The sequence below is a fragment of the Rhamphochromis sp. 'chilingali' genome, assembly GCF_963969265.1.
Source record: "Rhamphochromis sp. 'chilingali' genome assembly, chromosome: 12".
In the NCBI taxonomy this organism is placed as follows: domain Eukaryota; kingdom Metazoa; phylum Chordata; class Actinopteri; order Cichliformes; family Cichlidae; genus Rhamphochromis; species Rhamphochromis sp. 'chilingali'.
In genome coordinates, this window is record NC_137939.1 from 2,807,760 (window position 1) to 2,832,474 (window position 24,715).

The 24,715-nt window shown below is 40.2% G+C and overlaps 1 protein-coding gene across 1 annotated transcript; it reads right to left on the minus strand.

The window, feature by feature from the left end:
* Positions 1 to 1,841: 1,841 nt before the first annotated feature.
* Positions 1,842 to 23,676, minus strand: b4galnt1a (beta-1,4-N-acetyl-galactosaminyl transferase 1a; the record flags this gene model as incomplete). The annotated part of the gene is given in 12 exon segments (XM_080898658.1): positions 1,842 to 3,312; positions 3,491 to 3,728; positions 16,646 to 16,786; positions 17,354 to 17,541; positions 17,644 to 17,736; positions 18,605 to 18,785; positions 18,884 to 18,921; positions 19,250 to 19,356; positions 19,721 to 19,903; positions 19,978 to 20,189; positions 23,613 to 23,645; positions 23,647 to 23,676. Coding segments are annotated over 12 exon segments (1,656 nt in total). The 3' UTR covers positions 1,842 to 3,100.
* Positions 23,677 to 24,715: the final 1,039 nt, after the last annotated feature.

The following is a 24,715-nucleotide window of genomic DNA, read 5'->3' on the forward strand; positions in this document are numbered from 1 at the left end:
GTGTGTGTGTGTGTCTATAAATAGGAATAGTAGTGGTACAATAGCTATATCAAGCTATATAGTTTATGTCTTGCATATTTCCAACCATATCCATAACCACATACTGTGTATGCGACCATTGTATATAGTGTATTATCTTACTTTTTTTCATTGATTGTACTTATTTGTATTTCCTTCTGATATCTGTACCTGAGCTGAGGTGATACAAAAATTTCCCCGTTGTGGGATCAATAAAGTCTTATTCAAAGGAGCTTGCAAAGAGTCCAGACGCTTTTCTTTGCAAGCTCCTTTGACTACGATGACCTGGATGACTGAGAACCTTCACAGACAAAGTCTTATCTTATCTTATCTTATGACACGCTGTGTAAGTAAACAAACAACAGTTTGTCTGCATTTCTTGAAAGATTACATCCCCCAAACTTAGTTTAGAGGGTCTACACTGCATATAGTGAAGTCTGCAAGTTTTCTAACAGCAAAATTTGTTTTGTGCCCAAATCATTTTGAAGATCATTAGAATGAAAGTTATTGGCCATGTTTGCATAGCCCTTTTTAAAATGATGCTTTCATGACATTATTGTATGTTGGGTGGTGGTCACGGCTATCTAGACTGACAAGTGGGATGTTGAATGTCACCTCTCCGGTGGGGAGGGGGCCTGAGATTGTCTAAATTGGAGTCTGTTTTATACCAAATGCAGAAAAAATGTTTTAAGAAGGCAATGAAGTTTGTGTTCCAAAAAATAGGATTGTTTGCTTGCAGGACACCAGGAGAGATGAGTCCTCCGTCACAGATGGTGTGGTCAGTGAAGATGGTCGCCTGCAGGTTCAAGCTCATTGCATCTCCAACCCACATCCACTGCCACTGTACTTAAGGAAGTTAAAGACTTTCTTCTGCACCTACATTTGGATCACCTCGATCCATGACAGTCATTCAGGCAGTAATGCCTGGACTGGAAACAAGCATCCTTAAAACATTACAACATTCCAGCTCCTGTGTTGGAATGAAAAACAAATGTGTTGTTTAAATCAGAGACTGCACTTGTGACAGAACAATAAACATTTTATTTTGATTATATAAGTAAGTACAAAACAAAGTTGTGGTAGGCCTAAACTTATTTTCAGAATAATTACATCTGAGACTTTGTTTCATTGTAAGATTATAACAGTGATGGCAATATAATTGTTTGTTGTTCAGCAGAACAGTGTCCAGTATGTTGGCTGTTATACTTTGTGTTTGAAAATAAAAGTTGGGCTGATTTTAACACCATTACAAAAAGTGTTGTTAATTATTTTTAATCATATTCAGGTTACCACAAATTTTTTTTTGAGTGGAGGATTGCTGGAGGCGATATGAGTGAGACACAAAGAAGTATACAAATAGGTTCCACATTATTTATTCATAATTTGTGTTCGTTATTAGAAATGATGAACTCTGATGAGGAAACTTCCTCTCTCCTAAAATACAGGGATAAAGGACTTCCACTTAGTTCTTTTCTACTCTAACTGAGCACTCAAAACGCTTTTTATGACAAACATTATTTACCCCATTTGTTCAATGTCGAAGAGTGTCGATGAACGCATCAGGGGCAACTTGGGTTCTGGTGTCTTGCTCAAAGATACTTCGACATGCTGACTTGAGGAGCTAGATATTAAACCAACAACCTTCTAATTGATAGACGACGCACTCTTCCTCCTGAGGCCCTGTAGGCTTAAAGATTGACTGTCAATCTGTTGGGTGCTCACTCTCTCTTACACAGTTTTTCTGTGTTATTACTTAGCCAGAAAACAAGAAATTTAATATAAAAAATAAACAGGAAATGGATGCTAAGGTTTTTTTTTTCAAACAAACAAACAAACAAACAAACAAACAAACGATACACTCTAAAAAATATTAAACAAGCATTTTTAGAAATACTGTTAAGAAAAGACAGAGACAGCATCTGTTTACGTAAATTACTGACTAAAGGTTTCATAGATTAAATTTAGAGACACAGTCACAGCAGCAGGATATTGCGAAATCACTGACATTAGGGGAGAGGGAAAAAACAAAGAGTGTTGACCTGAGTGTTTGTTATGGTCGCTGACCTCTAGTGGCTCTCCCTCTGTCAGAGTTTTTTTTCTCCCTTTCCTGTGTTCCAGGTCTGCCTCATGAGCCGCAGCTGAGGTGTATTGCAGCTCGTCAGCCACGGCATATCTCAAACCGCCACGCCCCTTCCACTTTCCCCCATTTCTTTCTTTCTTTATTGTGAGCAACGGTGTGCCTTTACAGTGGTAATTGGTTAATCACAGTGGAAGCAGGTAGGGGTTCTCTGCCATTTTTGTTTCAATCGTTTTCTCCTGCTTTTGCTAGACAGGGAGCTCAGCCATTGTATTTTGTTTTCGGCTAAAGAGTTCTTGGTTCATTTCTTAGTTAAAGAGGGTGTTTTATTTGTTGTTTTGGCCTTGGAGACCCTGAAGAAAAGAGCTTCCCTGTGTTCATCTTTACTTTAGTAGTTTTGTGCAATAAATCATGTTTAATGACATTTTTCAGTAGTTTTCTTTTTCACTTTGTGTCCCCCCCACCCCAGTTAACACTTCGTTTCTAAGTGGGGCATAACAGTATCCTACTAAAAATACATACAAATGAAACAACTTAAACAACAAAAACAATCATGTGACACTGGGCATTAGTTTACAAAGCCATTTTTATCAAACTGGAACTGTTTTGCTGTAGAATACTTGCTGCTATATTGTGACTTGCAACAACGTACCTTTTTCTTAACTCCATTTTTTTAGAACCCGTTTAAATAAAATAAATAAATAAAAATGCGGTGCTTCACAAGCTGAAGCTATTTATTATGTAACTGAAGATTTTCCTTTTCAGTGTCAACATTTTGCAAATCAGTTTGAAACGCTTTGAAAACAGTCAAAAGGCGATTTACAAGTTTCCAGAGAGTTGCTAGAAACACTACAAGCCACAAACATAAAAAACAAAAAAAAGAAAACAAACACCAACCTTGGATACCAAAGATCATAACTGGGTAATCCACCCAGTTCTTTTGTCAGTAAAAGCCAAAATAAACAGTTTGTCTTATTTTACCCGAGCAAAACTATTTCTCACACTTCATTGACTGGTCATGCATTTGAACCTGTTCTTAAAGTAGAAGATTTCATTATGAGTTTTAGCATTCGTGGCTGACGATGAGTAGCGGAATTTTTCATAGGCTTTTTGTACGTCTGTTTTACTCCAGGGTAGTATGATCTTTGACGCGTGACTCACAATGACGTCACTACAGGAGCCAATGTGGAGGTGGCCAAGAGCGTCGATGAAGAACTCTGCAAAAAGAAAGTATTCCATTTTCCACAAGCCTTGATTTTGTGCCACTTTACTTTTTTTCATTGCGAAGAAACTCATCAATGTAATTTCTACAAGTTCTATAAGTTCTACACAAGTAACACAAATTCCTTAAGGATTATTGAAGTATTGTGATTCTGATAACAATTAATAACTCACCTAGATGGGCCTGCCGTGCGAGGCGCGGGTCAAATCCAACCTGCTGCACTTTGACCGTCCGCGCCATGAAGAAGTTGATGACAGCATCAGCTACCACGCAGTTGGGAAATCCTTTGATGGCATGGTGGTAGCCAAGTCTGATATGTAAGCAGTCACCCTCGTTTCCGCCATCCTCCACCGATATGGTGTGACGATAAGTTGCAGTGTAACCTGTCACCTCTCTGACTGCACCACCAACCTGAAATCAGTAAGACAATAATGTTAAGGCAGAAAAGATATGCATGGTTTCAAGAAGCAATACGTTGACTAGGCCACCATTGCAACTTGGATCTGGGCCCTATTTCTGGAGTAGTGTTCAAAATTTTTAAAAATTACAGAAAAACAAAAAAACAAAGAAAAACAGTCTGACAACTGTGAGTTTCTTCTCTTCAAGAAAGGCTGATCATTGATTTAGGGTTGTGCGTCAGTACGGAAAGAAAGCCATTGTTAGCAGTTTTCAGTTCGAGCACAAACTGATAGAAGCTGGCTTAATCGACTTTGTGAATGTTGCTCCCCAGTTAACCATGTGCATGGGCAGCCATAGAAAGCTATGATTAGCTACCAAACCTGGTTTTACCAAGTAAAATGCTAAATCTGAGCACATTTTAATGAGCACTAAATAGCTGACCTTTGCTTTTCACTGGTAGTTAACAAAGTTAACAAAACACAGCTTCACAGTTTTTCCAAATGTTTTCTGGAACAGACCAGGTTTCTTTTTTTGGAGACCTGAAAAGCACTTTGGATCAACTCCTGTGGCTTTAAATCTGCTGTAGAAATGACAATGACATATTTTATTCAAGCATTTTCATAGTTCATTTGAGGTATATTTTTGTTGTTCCAAAAAAAATATATTATTTAACACCTTTCAATAGGTAGAATATATCATATGACTGCCTGAAAACAGTCTATAGGTAATCGGATTGCTGAAACGACTAACTGAGCAATAACATTTTGAAAATCAAAGTTAAGCAATGCTGAAGATATAACATCATCTATTACAACTGAATCCTTACTTTCACTGTTGTATGAGTTATTCATATCTCATGTAACTGCATATTCTTTGCCTAGCTGAAAGGACTCTGCCAGTGACCTCAGTCTCTGCGCAGTCTCTGGATCTGTCTGAGGGATTTTCCTCCTTTAGTATTTGTTTTCTTTTGCTGCTTGTTCTCTTTTTTGTGCTTCTTCCATATGCGGACATAAAATGGTGTTATCACAGTAGAGAATTTCCTTTCTACGAACTATTTCCAGTGTTTTCATTTCCATCTGGAAAATCCCTTTACAGGATGTCTGTTTCTGACTCACACAGCCTGTGTGTCAGTGCTCAGAGTTGCCCTTGAATGGAAATGTAAATAATAAAAAGAAATCCAAATTTTTTGCAAAGTGCACATATGAGAGAATAGTAACTTGAAAAGATTTCCAATTTTGGCCAATTGATAATGTCTACAGGAGCTGATGGACAACCAATCCCACAGGGTACCCACTCACAGCCCCCCAGCCTCCACCTTCCCCCAACTTCCTCAGCCTTTGATGTCAACAGCATTCTTTTGCATTCAACAGTTGCAGCATTCCTGTGTCCTTGCTGCTGTTGATATCAAGTGCAGAGGAAATAAATAAGACAAAACAGAAACATAGCAAGTCATTCACAGCTTGGGGAATATTTCCTCCTGTGAGCCTGAGCAAAATATGTTTTGATCTTTATTTTTTTGAAAGATAATTTAACTATTTTGCATGAAAATAATATCTTACAATTGCTTTTTCCCCGCAAAATTGTGATTTTGAAAAAAAAAAATCGTAAGTCTTTTGTAGTGGACATCGGGTCATGTCTTGATCACAGGATGATGTGGTGTAATGTAATGACATCGTTTCCATGTGTGGATTTCTGAACATTAGAACTGCATCTGAACACTAAAACATAATTTTAAGCAATAACTTCTCATAGTCAAGCTTTTTGATTAAACTTCAATCTGCTGACCCAATAGTCACCTAAATGTTGTTAGATCACATCACCCATGGCACCAATAATGGTCATGCGTGGTATGACCGAGCTGAGTGAGGAAGAACTGTGGAAGATGAGTCACAGTCAGTGCTGAAAGGAGATGGCACTAAAGGCACTAAAGCAGGAACAGGAAAGCAGGGGCATAAATGACGACATCCAGAGCCCTATACAATACTTCTTATTCATTATGGATAAGAAGTATTGTATAGGGCTCTGAAGTTGTGGGAATTGGTTTCTCAAATGCCATACAGGACAGCGGCCCATCTTTCTATGGTCTCAGCAGATTGAGACAGCCTTGTCGCATACTGTTTAAGAGAGGTCTCACCTTCCAGAGGTCCCTTACCAGAGACATCAAGATCATTTGTTACTTTGATCTTAAAGAGTCTGTCTTAATTTACTGAACTGACTAAAACAAAGAACCAGTAAATGCAGATTCTAGGTTATCTGAGTTTTTCCACAAACACTGGTATGTTTTCAGTTTAAATGCTATCTACAGAGATGAGCTGATCTGTCTGTGTTTTATGTGCTTTGACATTTGTCTTTCTCAAACCTTTACTGTTTGATCTTATCAGAGAGCTACCGCTCTTGGCAGTTGTGACCAGGTGTTCTGCTTTCATGTTTCATGCAGATTTCTATATGGTTGAAACTGAACTGACAAAGACAGGAGATGTGTGTGTCTAATGCAGTTATAGCCCCAGAGGGGCCGATGGCGCGATATGGCAGCCTCGCTTCTGTCAGTCTGCTCCAGGGCAGCTGTGGCTACAACTGTAGCTGCCTCCACCAGTGTGTGAATGTGAGAGTGAATGAATAGTGGTATTGTAAAGCGCTTTGAGGGCCCCAAAAAGCGCTATATAAATGCAATCCATCATTATTATTATCATTATTATTGCATACTATGATACTAACTGCAGAAATCAACAGTGTAAATAGTTAAATAAATCTAACTTTTAGTTGATGTTTTTAATCTGTCACACTACCAGGCCTCACTTCCACCCCGTCTGAAATCCTACACCATAGTCCCCTTACCAAAAGAAAAAAGACAAATCACCCACAACCTGCCTGAATGAGTATCGGCCAATAGTTTGATACTCACCAATTTGCCTACAGGGCTAACAGGTCTACTGAGGACGCTGCTGCTCTCCATGCTACCCTGTCCCACCTGAAGCAGAGGAGCTCCGCACACCTCTTTATTGATTTAAGCTTTGCCTTTAACACCACCCTCCCTCACAGATTGGTGAGCAAGCTGTTGACCCTAGGACTCCCATAATCCACCTGTCTATGGATTAAGGACTTTCTGACAAACCGGACACAAGGGTGGGTCCCCACATTTCCTCGGCCATCAGCATCAGCACCGGCTCTCCCCAGGACTGTGTGCTGAGCCCAATGCTCTTCACACTATACACATATGACTGTGCCCCCGCTCACCACAGTAACACCATCATAAAATCTGCAGACGACCCACTGTGGTCGGGCTCATCCCTGGGGGAGGATGAATCTGCCTACAGGGACAAAGTGGAGCAGCTGACAGCATTGTGCAGGGACAACAGCCTGCTCCTGAACACAACCAAGACAAAGGAGATTGTTGTGGATTTCAGAAAAAAGAAAATGGACATTAAACCTCTTTACATCAATGGAGATGGGGTGGAAACATGGGCAGAAATCTGTGCCATCAGAAACTGAATTTGAATAAGGTAAATTTGAATTGCTGAGATTGAATCTGAATTGTAACTTGAATAAATGCTTTTGAAAACTGAATTTGAATTAGTCTAATTTGAAATTGAATTTTATATTTTGAAAATGAATTGATTTGCTTTGAAACTGCATTTTATCCTTTAAAAATTCAGCTCTTGCATAATTTCAGTTTCACTTCTCACGATTCAGTTTCAGTTCTACAATTCAGTTTTTTGGAACTTACATCCGGTTCCGGTTCAAGCGCAGATTAATAGAACTACGTTTTACTAGCGGACCGAAAGTGTTACTGACGGGAATCTACAGCGTCTTGAGCTGAATTAAGACTTCAGAAGTCATTCGTCATGTCGAATGACCAGCGGATAAACTCTCAGGTTGGTAATAAATGTACTACATGTATAAGAACAAGCGTCATGTTAACAAATGATAGCCGTACGGTAACTTTTATGCTTATTGTAGCTGTTAGCTAAAAACGCTAATTTAGCGTAGTTTGCCCTGAATTCAGCTTTGACAAACAAATATGATCGACTGTTTCTAGTAGAATTCCAAAGTTGTCATCTTGGACCCTCTCAGAGTACCCCCTCTGTATGCTTGCAGAGACCCCTACAGTAGGGAAACATGCAAAACGGTGTCCAAACCTTTGTATTTTAGCTTTATTTATGTCTTACACAGCATCCCAACTCTTTAGCTAACTTAATAACTTTAGCTAAAGTGAATAGTTAGTCTAATTCATTAGTGCAGCATTACTGGATCACCTCTGTTTGAAGTGATATAATGTGATATACAACTATCACTGAAACAGCAAACTTTGTAAATAAGCAAACAACACTTCTCATTCTCTAAACGTTTGGCCACAGCTGTAGATTACACTATCAGTGCTTGTTCATTCTTGAAAATAATTACATTTCTAAATTTACTTTGTGCATTTACAGGTAAACAATATCTAATATTTTATCTAAATGACTGCTTTGTTTTTGAAATGGGTGAAGAGCCTGAGGCCGGTGACAGTCCAGTTCTACTCTTAAGTACATCCTTACGGTGGCTCACAGGACAAGGCCACATTCCTGTCCTGCCAGAAGAGAAGAGAAACTTCAGAGTCTTCATGCAGTTCAACCACACCTGTCATATTCCATATGACAGGGGCCTCAAACTCCAGTCCTCAAGGGCCAGTGTCATGCAACTTTTCCATGCCCTCGAGGACTGGAGTTTGAGACCCCTGCTGTATGGTGTTCATGCTGTTTTCTACCCCACAGTTACAGCATGTCTGACTGCCTGTTCAGCATATGCAAAAATATATGATGAGTTTAAGCATGTGATGACTAAGGCCTTCCATTATGGTCCTATCGTTGTTCTATTGAGAGCATCCTGTGCTACTCCCTCTGTGGTTTTCCAGCTGCACGACAGCGCAGGAAAAAAAAAGTTCAGGGGATTGTAAATATTGCCCAGGGGATCATTGGATATACTCAACCGCTTCTGCTGTCTCAGGAAAGGAGGAAATATAAAAGACTCCTCAAACCCCACTCATAATCTTTTTTGAACTGCTGCCATCAGGCAAAAGATACAAGAGCATCAGAACAAAGACTAATAGACTAGATAGCAGTTTCTACTCTCTAGCTGTTAGGGCTTTGAATCACAAGTAATCACCTACAATTCAAACTGGCAAATAGTGCAATGGATGACATCCTGTGCTATAGTGTTTATGTGCAATAAGGTTCTATTTATTATTACTGAATATCATGCTCTACTTTTTTATTCTATTCTTTTGTAATTATACTTAAACTTTCTTTTGACACTGCAATTAATTTCGTTATACTTGTTACAGTGATAAAGGTGTGTGTGTGTGTGTGTGTGTGTGTGTGTGTGTGTGTGTGTGTGTGTGTGTGTGTGTGTGTGTGTATGTATAAAGGTTCTTATTTAGTTTTCTACACGTCTTCTCATTCATAATGATATCATGTCTTCTTCTGACCTTTCACCTCCATGTTCCAATGTCTGACTTCCCTTTCACAATTTTAAGTAAACTCTAGACTCATCTGTCTCTCTTCCTCTTTAAGTATGGACACAGGTTAAAAATCTATGGTAGTGGTTCAGAGTTACCGAATTAAAGTTTTGTTTTGGAAGGTAAAGTTACCGTAGTTTTCTGAAATCCCACTAAAATCCAAGTTAAGACAAAGACATTAAAGAAGCGATTTGGGTTTTAGCAACAGAATCATTTAACTTCACTTGTGGCCACAAAATGTGAAACATATCAATTCCTGTTATTCTGAAAGGAAATGTCACGTACTCTGTTAACCCAGCCTCCACAAATGTGGTAATAGAAAGCCCAGAGATGGACTCACAGAGGTTGACTCACAGAGATTGCACAAATGGTGCTTGACATAGAGCTTTCAGATTCACAAGAGAACAAGATGGCGCCGAGTATGGCAGCCTCGTCGCGAGCTCCCCCAAGCAACAGCTTTTTTCTGTGTTTAATTTTACTTTTCCTTCATTTTTTCGCGAGCAGCACTTGTCTCCTTGTGTACGACCGACAAACCTTACTGGACATAAAAGACGGTCTTTCTTATAACTTTCCGGAGTTCAAGTTTTGCAACACGAACGCTCCGTTTGCAGACCCCCCATTCATCTCACCTGAGACGCCTTTGTTCTCTGGCCCTGGAGGCCGCAAACGCCGACGCAGAGGGAGAAGATCTGGCGTTCTGGTTCGACTGAGACAGCGCACTAACAGACCACCGTTACCCAGTTTATTACTGGCTAATGTGCAGTCTCTGGAGAACAAGCTGTGCGAGCTTCGGGCACGGATCTCATTCCAGCGAGAGATGCGGGACTGCTGCGTGATCTGCCTCACAGAAACCTGGCTATCGGACAAGGTACCGGACTCCGCAATACAACTACCGGGGTTCTCCGTGCATCGCGCGGACAGGTCACAGGATCTTACTGGGAAAAGCAGAGGCGGTGGTGTGTGTTTCATGATCAACAACAGCTGGTGTGATTATGCGAACGTGCACCCGGTCAAATCCTTCTGCTCACCGGACCTGGAGTACCTGATGATTAAGTGCCGGCCATTCTGGCTACCGAGGGAATTTACAGCAGTGATTATTACGGCTGTGTACATTCCCCCACTGACCGAGCACTCAGGGAACTGTACAGCGCGATCAGCAGCGAGGAAACCGCACACCCAGAGGCAGCATTTATCACAGCCGGAGACTTTAATGAGGGAAACCTGAAGAAAGTCTCACCAAAACTCCATCAACACATCCATTTTAACACTCGTGGAGATCGGCTACTCTTTCCGGGACGCGTACAAAGCCCTCCCCCGTGCCCCATTCGGCCAATCAGATCACCGCTCCATCCTGCTCCTGCCCGCCTACAGGCAGAAGCTGAAACAGGAAGCTCCAACCCGGAGGGCGGTGCACTGTTGGACGGACCAATTGGAGTCTCCGCTGCGGGACTGTTTTGATCACGCGGACTGGGAAATGTTTCACGTGGCTGCTAGGGACATTGATGAATACACAGACTCAGTCTGCGGATTTATCAGGAAATGCGTGGAAGATGTCGTCCCATCCAGAACAGTTAAATCCTTCCCAAATCAAAAACCCTGGATTAACGGAGATGTTCGCGCGGCACGGAGCACCGCCTTTGCCTCCGCGAACACATCGGACTACAAACACGCACATTACCAACTCCGGAAGACGATCAAAGCAGCCAAACGTGAGTACAGGGACAGGGTGGAGCAACAGTTTGACAACCCGCGGAGTATGTGGCAGGGACTCAACACGATCACAGACTTTAGAGGGAAAACCAGCACACCGCAGACCACGGCCTCTCTGTGTGAGGATCTAAACGTATTCTACGCTAGATTCGACACAGCGAACACCATGAGACCGGACAGTGTGCGCACCGCGGATGACGTCAGTGCGCACACTGTGTCTGAGGAGGATGTGCGGAAGTGCTTCAGGAAGGTGAACGCGCGCAAAGCTACTGGTCCGGACGGGATTCCCGGCCGCGTCCTCAAGTCATGCGCGGCTCAGCTGGCTGGAGTGTTCACACACATCTTCAACCTTTCCCTCTCTCTGTCTGTAGTCCCAGCCTGCTTCAAAATGGCCACCATCGTCCATGTACCCAAATCCTCCACCATCTCCTCATTGAACGACTGGCGACCTGTAGCCCTGACCCCCATCGTAAGCAAATGCTTCGAGAAGCTGGTCAGGGACTTCATCTGCTCTGCACTACCCGACTCACTGGACCCTCTACAGTTTGCATACCGCCACAACAGGTCCACTGATGATGCCATAGCCCTGACACTACACACTGCCCTGTCACACCTGGAGAAGAGAGACACGTATGTGAGAATGCTGTTTGTAGATTACAGCTCAGCATTCAATACCATCGTTCCCTCGAAGCTGGACAGGAAACTGCAGGATCTAGGACTGAGCAGCTCCCTCTGCAGCTGGATCCTTAGCTTCCTGTCTGACAGATGCCAAGTGGTCAGACTGGGCAGCATCACCTCATCCCCCGTCACACTGAACACTGGTGCTCCACAGGGGTGTGTACTGAGCCCTCTCCTGTACTCACTCTACACCTACGACTGCACAGCCACTAACAGCTCCAACATCATTGTGAAGTTTGCGGACGACACTACAGTGGTGGGTCTTATCACCAACAGTGATGAGACGGCTTACAGGGAGGAGGTCAGCGCCCTGACCCACTGGTGTCAAGACAACCATCTCACCCTCAACGTCGCAAAGACAAAAGGAGTTGATAGTGGACTTCCGGAGGTGCAGAGAAGTACACACCCCCATCACCATCAACGGCGCTGCTGTGGAGAGAGTGAGCAGCTTCCGGTTCCTTGGTGTACATCTGGCTGAGGATCTTACGTGGTCAGTACACACAAACAAAACAGTGAAGAAGGCGCAGCAGCGCCTCTTCTTTCTCAGGAGACTGAAAAGATTCGGCATGAGCCACCGCATCCTCAGGACCTTCTATCACTGTGCCATTGAGAGCATCCTCACTGGATGCATCACCACCTGGTATGGCAACAGCACCGCCTACAACTGCAAAGCTCTCCAGCGAGTAGTGCGGTGCTCTGAACGGATAATTGGAGGTGAGCTTCCCTCCCTCCAAGACATCTACAGGAAGCGCTGCCTGAGGAAAGCGGGGAGGATCATCAAGGACTCCAGTCACCCCAGCCATCAACTGTTCAGACTGCTTCCATCAGGAAGGAGGTTCTGCAGCATCCGGTCCCGTACCAGCAGACTGAGAGACAGCTTTTTCCATCAGGCCATCAGACTGCTGAACACGTCATAGACACCTCAGTTTCACTACTGGAACTTTAACATTATGCACTCCATACTGTACAGTAACGCCACTGTTTTGCACATGTCTCACTCTGTATATTTTATTTTATATATTTTATTTATTGTTTACTCTATTTAATTTGTAAAATATGTGTACACACACACACACACACACACACACACACACACACACACACACACACACACACACACACACACACACACACACACGTAGAAAAATATTTAGTATACACATCCAGAAATGCATATACTATTATATATTGTACATATATTTATTAGTTTCAGATGTAGCCATTCTTGTATTTTGCTTGTTTACATTATTGTATTTTGCACAACTCTGTTGCTTGTGAAGCTCGCACACAAGAATTTCACTCACATGTGCTGTACCAATGTACCTGCACATGTGATGTGACAATAAAAGTGATTTGATTTTGATTTGATTTGAGATTCATGGCACCCACAGAGGGGAAAAGTGAACTCAGAATCAGAAAGGGTTTTATTGCCAAATGTTGAGCAGGTTTACAACATTAGGAAATTGCTGCGGTGCTTCAGTGCAAACATACTGTCATAAATTATGCTTAAATAGACATGAAAATAAGAATAAGAATTAAAAGTGCTAAGTAGATAGATATATACATGAGTGCAGGTAGTGATCAGTGCCAAACATGGAATGATGCAGTGAACACAGCGTAGGGTCATGTGTTAGTGGTGGGAACAGTCATACGGTTATTGTTCATGTGTCCGACAGCAGAGGGGAAGTGCTGGGTTTTTAAGAGGATGTGGAATGAAACTTATTTTTTTTTAACATTTTGCCTTTTCAGAAAGGACATTTACTGGTAAAAGCACAAATCACCACACACCTTCAGTGTTGGGGAGTAACGGAATACATGTACCGCCGTTACATATTTAAAATACAAAATATGAGTAACTGTATTCCGTTACAGTTACCGTTTATAAAGGTGGTATTTAGAATACAGTTACTTTGTTGAAACTTATTGAAACAATAAGTTCCGTTGGAGCAGTCTTTCAACGCCTCTCTCTGTCTCTCGCTAGTGTAGCCGGATGGGCTACTCGCCCTTCTTTTTCTCTCTCGCTCGCTCTACCACCCTCGCTCTCTTTCCGCTGCACTCGCTCCTTGTATCATGTGATTGGGTTAATTAGGAACCCACCTGCATATTGATTACAGGGGGGTGTTTACCTGTATAAAGGGAAGCCGGTTTTTTGTTGGATCATTCCTCCCGAGCTTCTGGTGCGATACAGCAGTAAATGCTGGCCTATTGGTTAATTTACCGATACAATCGGATTATGTGACTGCTACAGGTAGGCCTCCTTTCGACCTCTTTCTCTCAAAAGTCAGCAACTGGTAGTCATAATTCTGTGGCCCGCTACAGCGCGGCTGTTTCTCTTTCTTTACTCCAGCTGTGGTGGAGAGACGCGTTCACCGTACAGTACAGCGCCTCCAGTCTTGGGGTAAGCCCGCTTATATTATAGCTGCTAGTATTTGTAAATTGGAGACGATTAAGGTTATCTTTGCGTTTTTTTGTTTGTAGGGTTTGATTGCTGCTGCACCTTCTCAGGGACCAACTGCCTGATTTTTAAGCAAAGAGTCGAGACGCCTGCCTAGCTGCTGTCTTGTCTTGTCTTGTTTTTATTAAGTAGGCTCACTTTTTTTTTTTTTTGGTTCGCCTGGTGTTCTTCTATTTTATTTTGGACTGTTGCTCGTACCCACGCTTCTGTGATCGGGCGGAAGTGACACTCTGCCCGAGCGTCGTGCTGAGACTCCAAATCGCCTGGGTTGCCGGTCTCAGCCGGTGGGGAGCCAGACCGGCCTACGCCTGAGAATAATTATTACCAGTACGAGTGGTAGTTTGACCCGTGGGGTATAAGCCTTTCCTGTGTGTGCGTGTGTGATTTCTTTTATTAAAGTGTGTTTTAGTTTTTTGATGATCTGTAGCGAGCCTGACGCTCAGTGTCCTTTTTATCCTTTTAACATATTTTTCTGTGTTTTATTTCAGTGAACGGAGGACGAGCCAGTGGCCCTGGGACCTCAGGTGGTGGGTCGTTTTCACACTTTCTTTTGTACAGCACTGGGTGGGCTGCAGTGATTCTTTTTGTGTGATTTTTCTTTTGGTTCCACGGCTGCTGGTAAGTCCAAGTTCCACGATTGTTTTATTTTTTTACTGTAGGACACTGTCAATAATGACGCTACATCTTGACTTTTAATATTTTATTTATTTTTTCTATAAATAAAACTGTTTTAGTATTGGAAGCCAACCTGCCTCAGTGTGCATCCTTGAATCTGTGCGGAGTCCTTTTATTCCTTTTATCTATTTATCTTAAATATATTTCCTGGGGGTGCAATTCCCCTAGGTGGCGTTGTCAAGTTTATTATTTTGTTTATAACCCTGCCGACCACTTGGTCACAATAGCAAAGTTGACCCAGACAACAAAGTAAAGCTAGTTTTCGGCTACGAGCCCGACGTATTAGCCAGAGGTCCCTTTACTACGGTTCGGAGCCGCGGACCTTCAGTAACAGTAATAAATCACAGCAATTAGTACATTCATGTAGTTGTAAACAGCATGATAATATATTATTATTATTTGCATACCAGATTGGTGTACTGTTAATTTGATACATGGTAAATAATCGGTTAAAGTTTTCTAAGTTTAAGGTAAGGGCAGAGGTCACTTCCTGTTTTGGGAAAAAAGGTCAGAAGCTGCTCATGGTGAATGTCAAAGAAGAAATAAAAAGTCCTAAGTTCCAAATACACCGTTTGTCTACTTGCAGGCCAAAGTGGTATGTTTGTTTATATTTTGTGAATTTTATATTGCAATATGTTTGCTGAAATATAATTTCCTTGTACATATGCATTCACCAGTTCTACGGTGTACCTGTGTACGTTAAGAGAAGCACAGTAAACATCAGTAAAGAAGAACTCTCGTGCCTCTCGCGTATGTGTGCAAGCCGGCATACAAACAATTACATTGTTTGCATTCGTTGCCTGCATGGTAGAACACCGTGGACAAAGAGGACAAAATGTGTCAAATATACAAATTATCCATCAAAAGTTGTAGCATACTCCAATTTTTCCCGTTATTTATTGCAATTTGTGTCATGAAGCCCAGTGAATAGCTTGAAATGGTACAAAGGTCAGTGGTGAACTGCCAGAGGTTTAGAGGGAAAAAAAAAAAAAAAGGTAAGGTTACCCAAAACTGAAAAATAATGTACATTTCAGAATTATACAAAAAGGCCTTTTCAGGGAACACAAAATGGGATAACAATTTAAAGCTGTTCTGCAGCAATGGAGGTTGATCAAGCTTTGAAAGCTGGTGCTACAAGTTGCTACAGGTTTTCCAGCTTTTCTGGATTACTTACAAACCCCCTCTGTCTGCATAAAAGCAGTGTTGAAACACACTGTGGTACCATACGCTCGTGAGCATCAGTTGAACAGTATTGTACTGCAGAAAGTAGTGCGTTGCTAGCAAAAAAAAAACCTTTCCCACAGAGACTTTGCAAGGAAAGTCAACGTGTGCGTGAGTACAAGTAAAGGGACTCAGAAACTGGGACAAACTGACAGGAAGAGGTCTGGCAGACCCAAAGCCACAACAGCTTTTGTGATAGGCGGCTAACAGGAAACTGCATGACTTTCAATTTAAAAAAATAAATAAATAAAAAATTGGGTTTCCTAAAACTTTTGACTGGTAATTCAGATCTACATCACCACTGCACTTCCAAAACTGGCACCCAAGACTTGTCATCAGGGCAATTTCAGGGAAAAGAAATGTAAAACGCAGTCACCATTTCCCTTCTGCTCCTGACTATAAGTAATAAATGAATGAATAAATAGAAACATACAGTGGCAGAAAATTATGACACGAAAAGGAAGTTAACTTGTATTTTACAAGTTAATCTTGTAAAATGGTAATTCTAGTGATTAAATTTCTTTCAGCAACAACTGAATATTCTGCTCATAATCAAAGATTGTAAGGGCACAGTGACATTGCGCTTTTCTAATTACTAGTTTGCATATTTGCATGAAGTTTCAGGCCACTCCTTTAAGCTCACTTTAAAAACAAAACAAAACAACCAAACAAACAAAAACAACTGCATCGTCTTACCAGATCCAGAGTGGTCTTTTCTAGGATGTCCACCATCTTCTCCAACTTGGTGTTTGCAGTAAAGATGAAATCATCATCCACCCAGAGTACATATTTGGTGATTACCTGAGACACTGCCAGGTTTCTACCTGCAAACCAACCCTGTATAAACAAAAGCAATCAATAATAGAATAACCACAGTAAAAATGGCAAAGCAGGATCCTATTTGAGGAAGCAGGTCAAACTGACTGAGATAAGCAACTCTGAGTTTTGGTTCCAGAACAGTTTTGGGCAGAGAGGAGAAAGAGATTATCAGGGGAGCTCTGATACTAGGATTCACCATAGCAACAAGTAAATAGGTGGCACAAACTAAAGATAAAAGTATTAAGTTTGAGGGCATTTTTAAATTGAATAAAAAAAACTAAAACAAAGTAAATATGTTGCATTTGGGTCCTACAAATAACGTAAACAAGGTGGTTAAAGTGAAGCAGAAGGGGAAGAGTTGGAGACCAACTCAGATTGTTGGAGACCAACTCAGATTGTTGGAGAAAACCTGCCAGCAAGCAGGTTAAGTTCACAGTCTGTTATTCCAGTTATTGAAGTTAACTCTCTTTCTGGAACTCCCAGAGTGTCCTTCATCTCAGGCTTAACAAACTCAGAGTTTTTCACTAACCTTGCTTCCTGGAATAGGGCCCAGGTCATTACATACAGAAACAGTAACTTGTTTACCTTTCCAAATGGCATAATGTAGTGTTCAATATGAGGACCAGTCACGGGCTGAGGGTGTTCATTATCATCTGCTATCACAATAGTGACGGTGGGATAATATTTTCTTATGCTGTCAATGAGATCTTTCAGTTTGTCATAGCGCAGAAAGGTCTTGGTGGCGATGGTAACTAGAGCTGTAATATTGTACTCTAAGGGAAACAAGAACAACAAATTAAATACTCATGTGACTTTTAAACACTGTGCATCAAAAAGCTAAACTTTACATGTGTTCATAGTAACTGCTCACGAACCTTTTTGGTATCCCGAGTTGTAAAGTTTCGGATTGTTTCTGTGTTCAATTTTGATGGTGAAAAATGACTGGTGATCTTTAGTTGCAAACTGAACTGCAGAATGAAACAAACAAACAAAATGATAAAGGCCAGCTGCAGAATTTATGGGCAGTTATCGTTGTGAAAATAACCTTTGCACATGAAGCTGTAAGCTGCATTTGCCTAAGCACAGCCCCGCCCTCAATGACATGTCTTAAAAAACCCCACTGGAGAAGCCTTCACTCACCTACTTCATTGGCTTTTAAACCATGTGGTCAAGTTGAATTTCTATTGGAACCTTCTGGACAAGAATATTCCTCAAACATTACATTGGTCAACTCCTTTTTATTTTTGTTGTGGTCAGTCCTATTTGTATATATTAGAGCTATTTCTTATACTTTATAAACATTGTAATATATCGATTTATTTAATTTAGTTCTGAGTATTCTGATCTGATTAAAGTAGTTTCTTTCTTGTCTTTACAAGTGTGACATATGCTGATGTTATCATCAACTAGGAGCTGAAAAAAACTGAATAGTACACTTACATTTTAACTTCCTGAAATACATAATGAGTCAAGAAATAGCAGTAAATGTAAAATGCACACGGCTGTCAGACTGCCATCTGTAACCTCCAGTTCACGGATATCATCTATCATTCTGTAATGGTTAATGCTTAGCTAGCATGTGTAAGCTCTTTAATCAAATACTGTCAATGCTTTAAAAAAATCTACTTGAGTTTAAATCTCCTTAAATTTGTATTCTAATGCCCATTTATTTATTTAATAGATAAGAAAATAATTGCTTGTATAAAGTTACGTACCAAACTTTGCCTTCCTTTCGTCTCATTGTGGGTGGGGGTGCACTAACTGTTTATATGTTCAAACAGGTTCATTCTACATTGCACTTTTAGTATCAGTTTCATATCCACATCATAGCTTTACTTGTGTCTGCTGTCTTCGGATGAAACACGATGTTTGTATAGGTGACAAACTGCAGTTGTTTGTTCAGAGCAGAGAGAAGAGGACTCGACAGAACCATGTTCTTCTCTCCCACTCCCTGGATGGAGACCATGTCCACCTTAGCAGCAACATCAAAACTTCCAAGTGTTGCAGTCAAAGATACCTGTTACAGGATAAGCATTGGTTGCAATAAAGAATTAAAAATAATCATATTTAAAATGATGACAAAAAAAAAGTGCAAGACAATAATTGAGGCATTACCATGTGAACTGATCTTGTTTCTTCTTTAAGGGCTAAACCTGCAGAGAAACGGTTATTTTTGGAGACAAAGTGAAATTATATAAATAGAAGATTTAAAAATATGCACCCATTTAAATAGCAGTTTTATTTCCTCTTTTTAACAAGAAAGTGCTCATGTAGAACACAGACGGTTAAGTTTTGTTTTGCTTTCTGTAGCTTTAAATAAAAAGACCACACATGCACTTAACCTTCCTGTGATTGTTCTGCATCCTGTATTATACCATGCACAGTGTTTTCAATCAAAGTAGGGCCCAGTGTAACTGACCTTTTAAAGGTAAAAGTTAGACTGGGTTTCAATGTTTTTTTGCATGTTAAATATGCCTTTACCAGGAATGATGATTGTCTTTAGGGGTCGCACCAGCACCCCCTGGGTAGGATACTGAAGAGGACTGTTGGCCTCAGCTACATTAAGCACATCTGCAGGATTGTAGGACCTTTGGAAACATGACAATGATATACACACACTACAACATAAAAGCTGTGAGTTTTTACAGTTGTAGTCTGTACACTTAGAGCAGTACAATTTATTTGATCAACTCAGGCTTGATAGTGAATTTAACAGGTGACATCTAAAAACCTAAATTCACGTATCCTCTTGTATATCTAAAATAAATAAAATATCTTACTTTAAAATATGATCATAGACAATTGCAGATTGTATCAAGAATGCCGTTCTGCTAAGTATATTAAAAGCCTCTTGGACGAAAAGGTTGCTTGATGTGGGAAAATTTCCAGATTGTCATCTAAAATCTTATAAACCATTCCTTATTTAATCAAAAGATGCAAAACATGCTTCACCTTTCTTGAAGGTTGTTGTACTCATCAGCTCTGTGCTGCTTTACACTTTCAGGATCAGGGTGGAGCTCCAAAAATGCTTGATCAAGATTGTGAGCCCACACGTGTGGAAAGAGCAGATTTGACAATGGTAGGTGAAAGGTTTCTTCATCAGCCTGGCATACGCAGGCATTTTGAGCCAAATGACTGTTGGAAATAACAAAGAGTTAAGTAATAGGAACAAAAACTTGAATTTAAAAGAAAAGGTCACACTTACACACCTTGCCATTTCCTCCTTTATGTGGTAGGAAATGTCCTTATAACCATTTGTGGCGTCTCCAATTTTCCCAGTGAAGAATTTTTTAATGGGCGTAACCTGGCTTGAGCTTATGTCAACTTCTTTGCTGCTAGGTTTCCAAAAATAACAGAGGGCGACCAGAAGAATTCCACTAAGCAAAGCAAGTTGAACACACTTCCTAGAACTGTTGTGCATCTAGAAAGAAAATTTGTATAGATATCATCAGGTTGATAAAGCAAAGTGGCTTGGGAGGGACAGACATTATGTGTTTCACACTGGAATTACTGTGTTTCAGTGGGTCATTGGAAACTTGAAATGAGCCTACACTTTATTAGTGCTCGATGGAAAACCTATCTAGGTGCAAGGCCGAAAGCCAGACATGCACACTGCAAACATGTGCTGAAGACTACAGTACAAAGTACTAAACCATAAAATAATTGAACTTTTAGACTTATAATTTCAAAGATAAAGTTTACCTAACTTTATTAGGACTGTCAAACCTTATTTGAAGACGTATTATGCTGCAGATGCACAAATCATCACGAGGAAATTATATCAAAACTCTAACTCCAGTATAGCTTTTTAGAGCTGCTCTACTACTGTACTGCTTATTTTGTCTTTCTTGTCAACAGGTCAACAGGTTGTGCTCTTTTTGAAGCATGTGGGTCTGCTGTTGACACAATTTTATGTGGTCTGAACTGGAAAATCATTGGTTGTGTAACCACAATCAAATTCAAATTTTATTTGTCACGTACACAGTCATACACAGTACGATATGCAGTGAAATGCTTAGACAACTGCTCGTGACCTAAAGAAAACAAAAAGGAAAAGGCTATGAATAGGATAGGAAATAAATATGAAAAATTAAAAAGGGTAAATTTAACTGGAATAAAATATAAAAAAATGAAGGTTAAAAATGAAATAACTGTACAACAAAATACACAATACACAGTATAGAACTATATAAGAATGTATGAAGAAATATAAATAAATATATATATACACAATAACAGCAGTTTGTCGGTATCATAGTTTCTGTGGGATTTAATAAACAAAATCTACAACTACAGAACCTGTGTAGATAATCATTTGAAAGGCAGCAGGTCAAGTCTGTAGGACCATCTGTGATCGTTTGTAACCATCAATTAATCAATGTTGGTCTTTAATAGGTATTTTTATATAACTGACTGAGCTACATTGGCTGCTTCTCCAGCGGACGTATAATCCTAACAACTGAAGTCTGAATGTAGCTGTAAATGGTTATGTTTGTGAAAAATTGTAGATCTGCTTTCATTTAATGTTTCCACTTTCCAAGATATTGTCAAGAAAATACAGACTTACTGACTTGCCAATTTAAGATGTCAAATTTGTGCTTCCAAAAGACACAAAAGGAAGTGTTATCATAATTTAAAGGAAGGAAACATTTTTTATTAAGAAGGAAACACACAATGCAAAGGAATAGATCAGCCTGACTACAGTAGGGAAGTTTAATTAATGTCTTTGATTTATTTGGTCCGTATTCTTCCCTCCTAATTAGTTCTTACTTTTAGAAAACATGACAATATTAGTACAATTTTGCTGTGCTGACATTATCATTTAAAAACTAGAGCTAGGGTTAATGTGTAGTGTGCAATGTGTTTGCTCTTTCTGTCATATGGAGGGCAACTAGCATTGCATGTGGGAAATAACTATCATTTATTTACTTGCACTCAGCCACTCATCACTGGCTGATAGTATTTCCTGCTTTATAGCCTGAATTATTGGATATGTCAGGTAATGAAACTAGCTTTTCGTTTCAACCTTCAGGAGGAACAGGTTTTTACCACGCACTGTGGTTTGTTGGAGGTTGTTACAGTAGCTTCCTTGTATGGCACTTAGGCTACGTTCACACTGCAGGCGAAAGCGCATCAAATCCGATTTTTTGACCCTATGCGACCCATATCCGATCATGCTATGACAGTGTGAACGGCGCAAATCCGATATTTTCAAATCCGATCTGGGTCACTTTCGTATGTGGTACTGAATCCGATACATATCCGATGTTTTAGAAAGCGACTGCTGTTTGAACGGTCAAGTCGCATTAAATCCGCCTTTTACGTCACCGACACAAGACTGAAGCCAATTATCAGCGCCCGAGAAGACATCGCGAACGCTTCCTGGCCATCCAGTGTAGATGTCAGTGAAACTGTTGGGAAGACAACGTAAACATTTTATTTGTACTGTATAATCTGCAGATTCTGACAGAAATCTACAGCTATCCTTTGAAGCACCGCTCCTCTCTTAAACGGCAATAAGGATCATTATTAGGTTATTTACATTATTATGTAAATAACAAAATAACTTAAAGCAAAAATTGGGAAACGTGAAGACCGAAGTCTTTATATTAAGGGCCATCAGTCAAACAATACTGTTGCTCTGGGTCTAAACAGAGCGCGTTGTGTGTGACGTCTTCTTTTGCGCATGCGGGCCGCTTTGAGCGTTCACACTAGAGAGCGTTTGCTGTCGCATTTTATTTGTAGTGTGAACGAGCAGACAAAAAAATCGGATTTGATCAAAAAATCGGAATTGAGCATTAAGACCTGCAGTGTGAACGTAGCCTTATTAACAGTGATCACTTATCAATCAAGTTTCAGACCGAGGTCTCACACTCAAACATGCCCACTCTCATCTCAGTATTGGATGAACTGGGGGATATACATGTAGCAATGATATTACAAATGAACTGAGTGCTTGTTGAAGACTTCTGCACAGCAGTGTTTAAAGATATAACTTCGCATTTTGGAGTGCTACTGTACTCTTTCTTTCAGGCTTTAGTTTCAGACTTTAGTTTACAAATCAGCAGGTACAGGATGTAACGCGCAACAGTTCTTATCTATATATATCTATATATATATATATATCTATATCTCTATATCTATATCTTCTAGATAATTTTCTTTCTTTTAATTTATCCAGCTGAAAACGTAATATCTTGTATTAAATTAATATTTTATATTAAAACATATATTAAAACATCTTACCGAAATGGGATGCTGTCTAATTATTTTATATTTATTTACCTCTTGGTAGCTTATTTGCAGTACTTATAACCAGGCAAGGCAGCTTTAAAAACAGCTTGCAAACACTTTAAAAAAGTGTTTCTGTTCTTATTGATCACTGAGTCACTTGACGCAACAGATTTTACAGAAAATCGTTGGGATGCAGTGGAACAGGAAGTTCAAATCATGGTCGTTTGAGGAATGTTTCTAGAACCTCGCTGAATCTACGAAGCTCTGAAGGCAAAACCCAGTGCTAGCAAGAGCCTTAGTCAAATCAGCTCAAAGTTAACTAGATCCTGGTACACCACAACGCGTTTTTGTTTTTTTTGTTTTTTGATAAATAAACTTGGGGGCTAAACGATCATTCAAAAATGTTAGTTAGTGTTTTTGGCAAAATGAGAATGCTCCGTTTCATATTTTCTTAGACAATTAAAACTATTTAGCACAACATATTCGCACACATTGTAGCCCCATTACAAAGGGAAATGAAAGAAAACCACTGCACTCTGAATATAACCAGCAGCCTGCACTTTTTCAGAAGATATGTGACAGTAGTACAGGAAAAAGAAATGTTTCTTACTGTTGCTGCTTCCCTGCGATAAAGACGTTCTTTACGGCGGAGAACTCTCCAACCAGCTTTGCATAGAGTGCGTTCACGTGTTTGTGGGTTCTAGGCTGTCAGTACACGTTACAGCTGACAGCCACACCTCATTTACAAACCAACTGCTTCTGACTGGTCAAAGTGTAAAACATTTTCTTTAAAAAGGCGGCCATTTTTGAAAGGTGCGAATGTCCCCTGAATGAAACCTGATTATTATCCATTCAGTGGTTTTGTAAAATTCATGTGGTGCTATAGTACTGTTACAAATTAATATATTGCCAAAACCACACTTGTTTTTAAGCTCACAATTTACTATAGTAAGGGTTGAAGCTAAAAGAAAATATGTTTGGAGAGTCAAAGGCTTAACATATACAAACATGATTAGAAAAGCCTCGTCAGTACCTACAATAACTTAAAAGTATTATAACCTTTTGGGTCACACCAGCCAGGCCGATTACAGGTTTTGTCTGTGTTCCATTGCTGCTCCCTTGTGGGCGACACAGAGTGTAACTCTGCAGGCCACTTTGGAGGTCTGTGCCTGTCAGAGATTTACAGTTAACAGTCAGGTGAATAAACAACACTGAGACACTCGAGATAGTTAACGTGCTGCACGGGTGAAATACTCAGAGAGCAATCACACCGAACTGCAGTATTCGTTTATTTTCATAGGTTACATCGTCAATATGCAAATATAATCACATTTCCTGTTATGCAGGTCCTGATGCTGTCTGTGTGTAAGCTGTGTGTGTCACGGAGTGTGTGTGTGCTACAAGTCAATTTCTAAGAATAAGATACAAGTCAACTTCTGCAGATATGTATTTCTGTACTGATCTCTTGCGGTAAAGGTCACAGAGTCAGCTTCTTGTTTCAACAGAAAACTGTCTGGTGAAATATGTGAACATAAGTATAACATAACATTTGAAGCATAATCAAATAAAACAGTAAAAACTCCTTAACAGTGCCTTTTTCCTTTTACAGTTTTTCCCTCATTTGCTTTGGTGCATTTCTCACAGAATTGATCTCTGCACCACTACTAAGGCTCTTCTCAAAACAATTAGTGCAAACTGCAAAACATGGTGGAT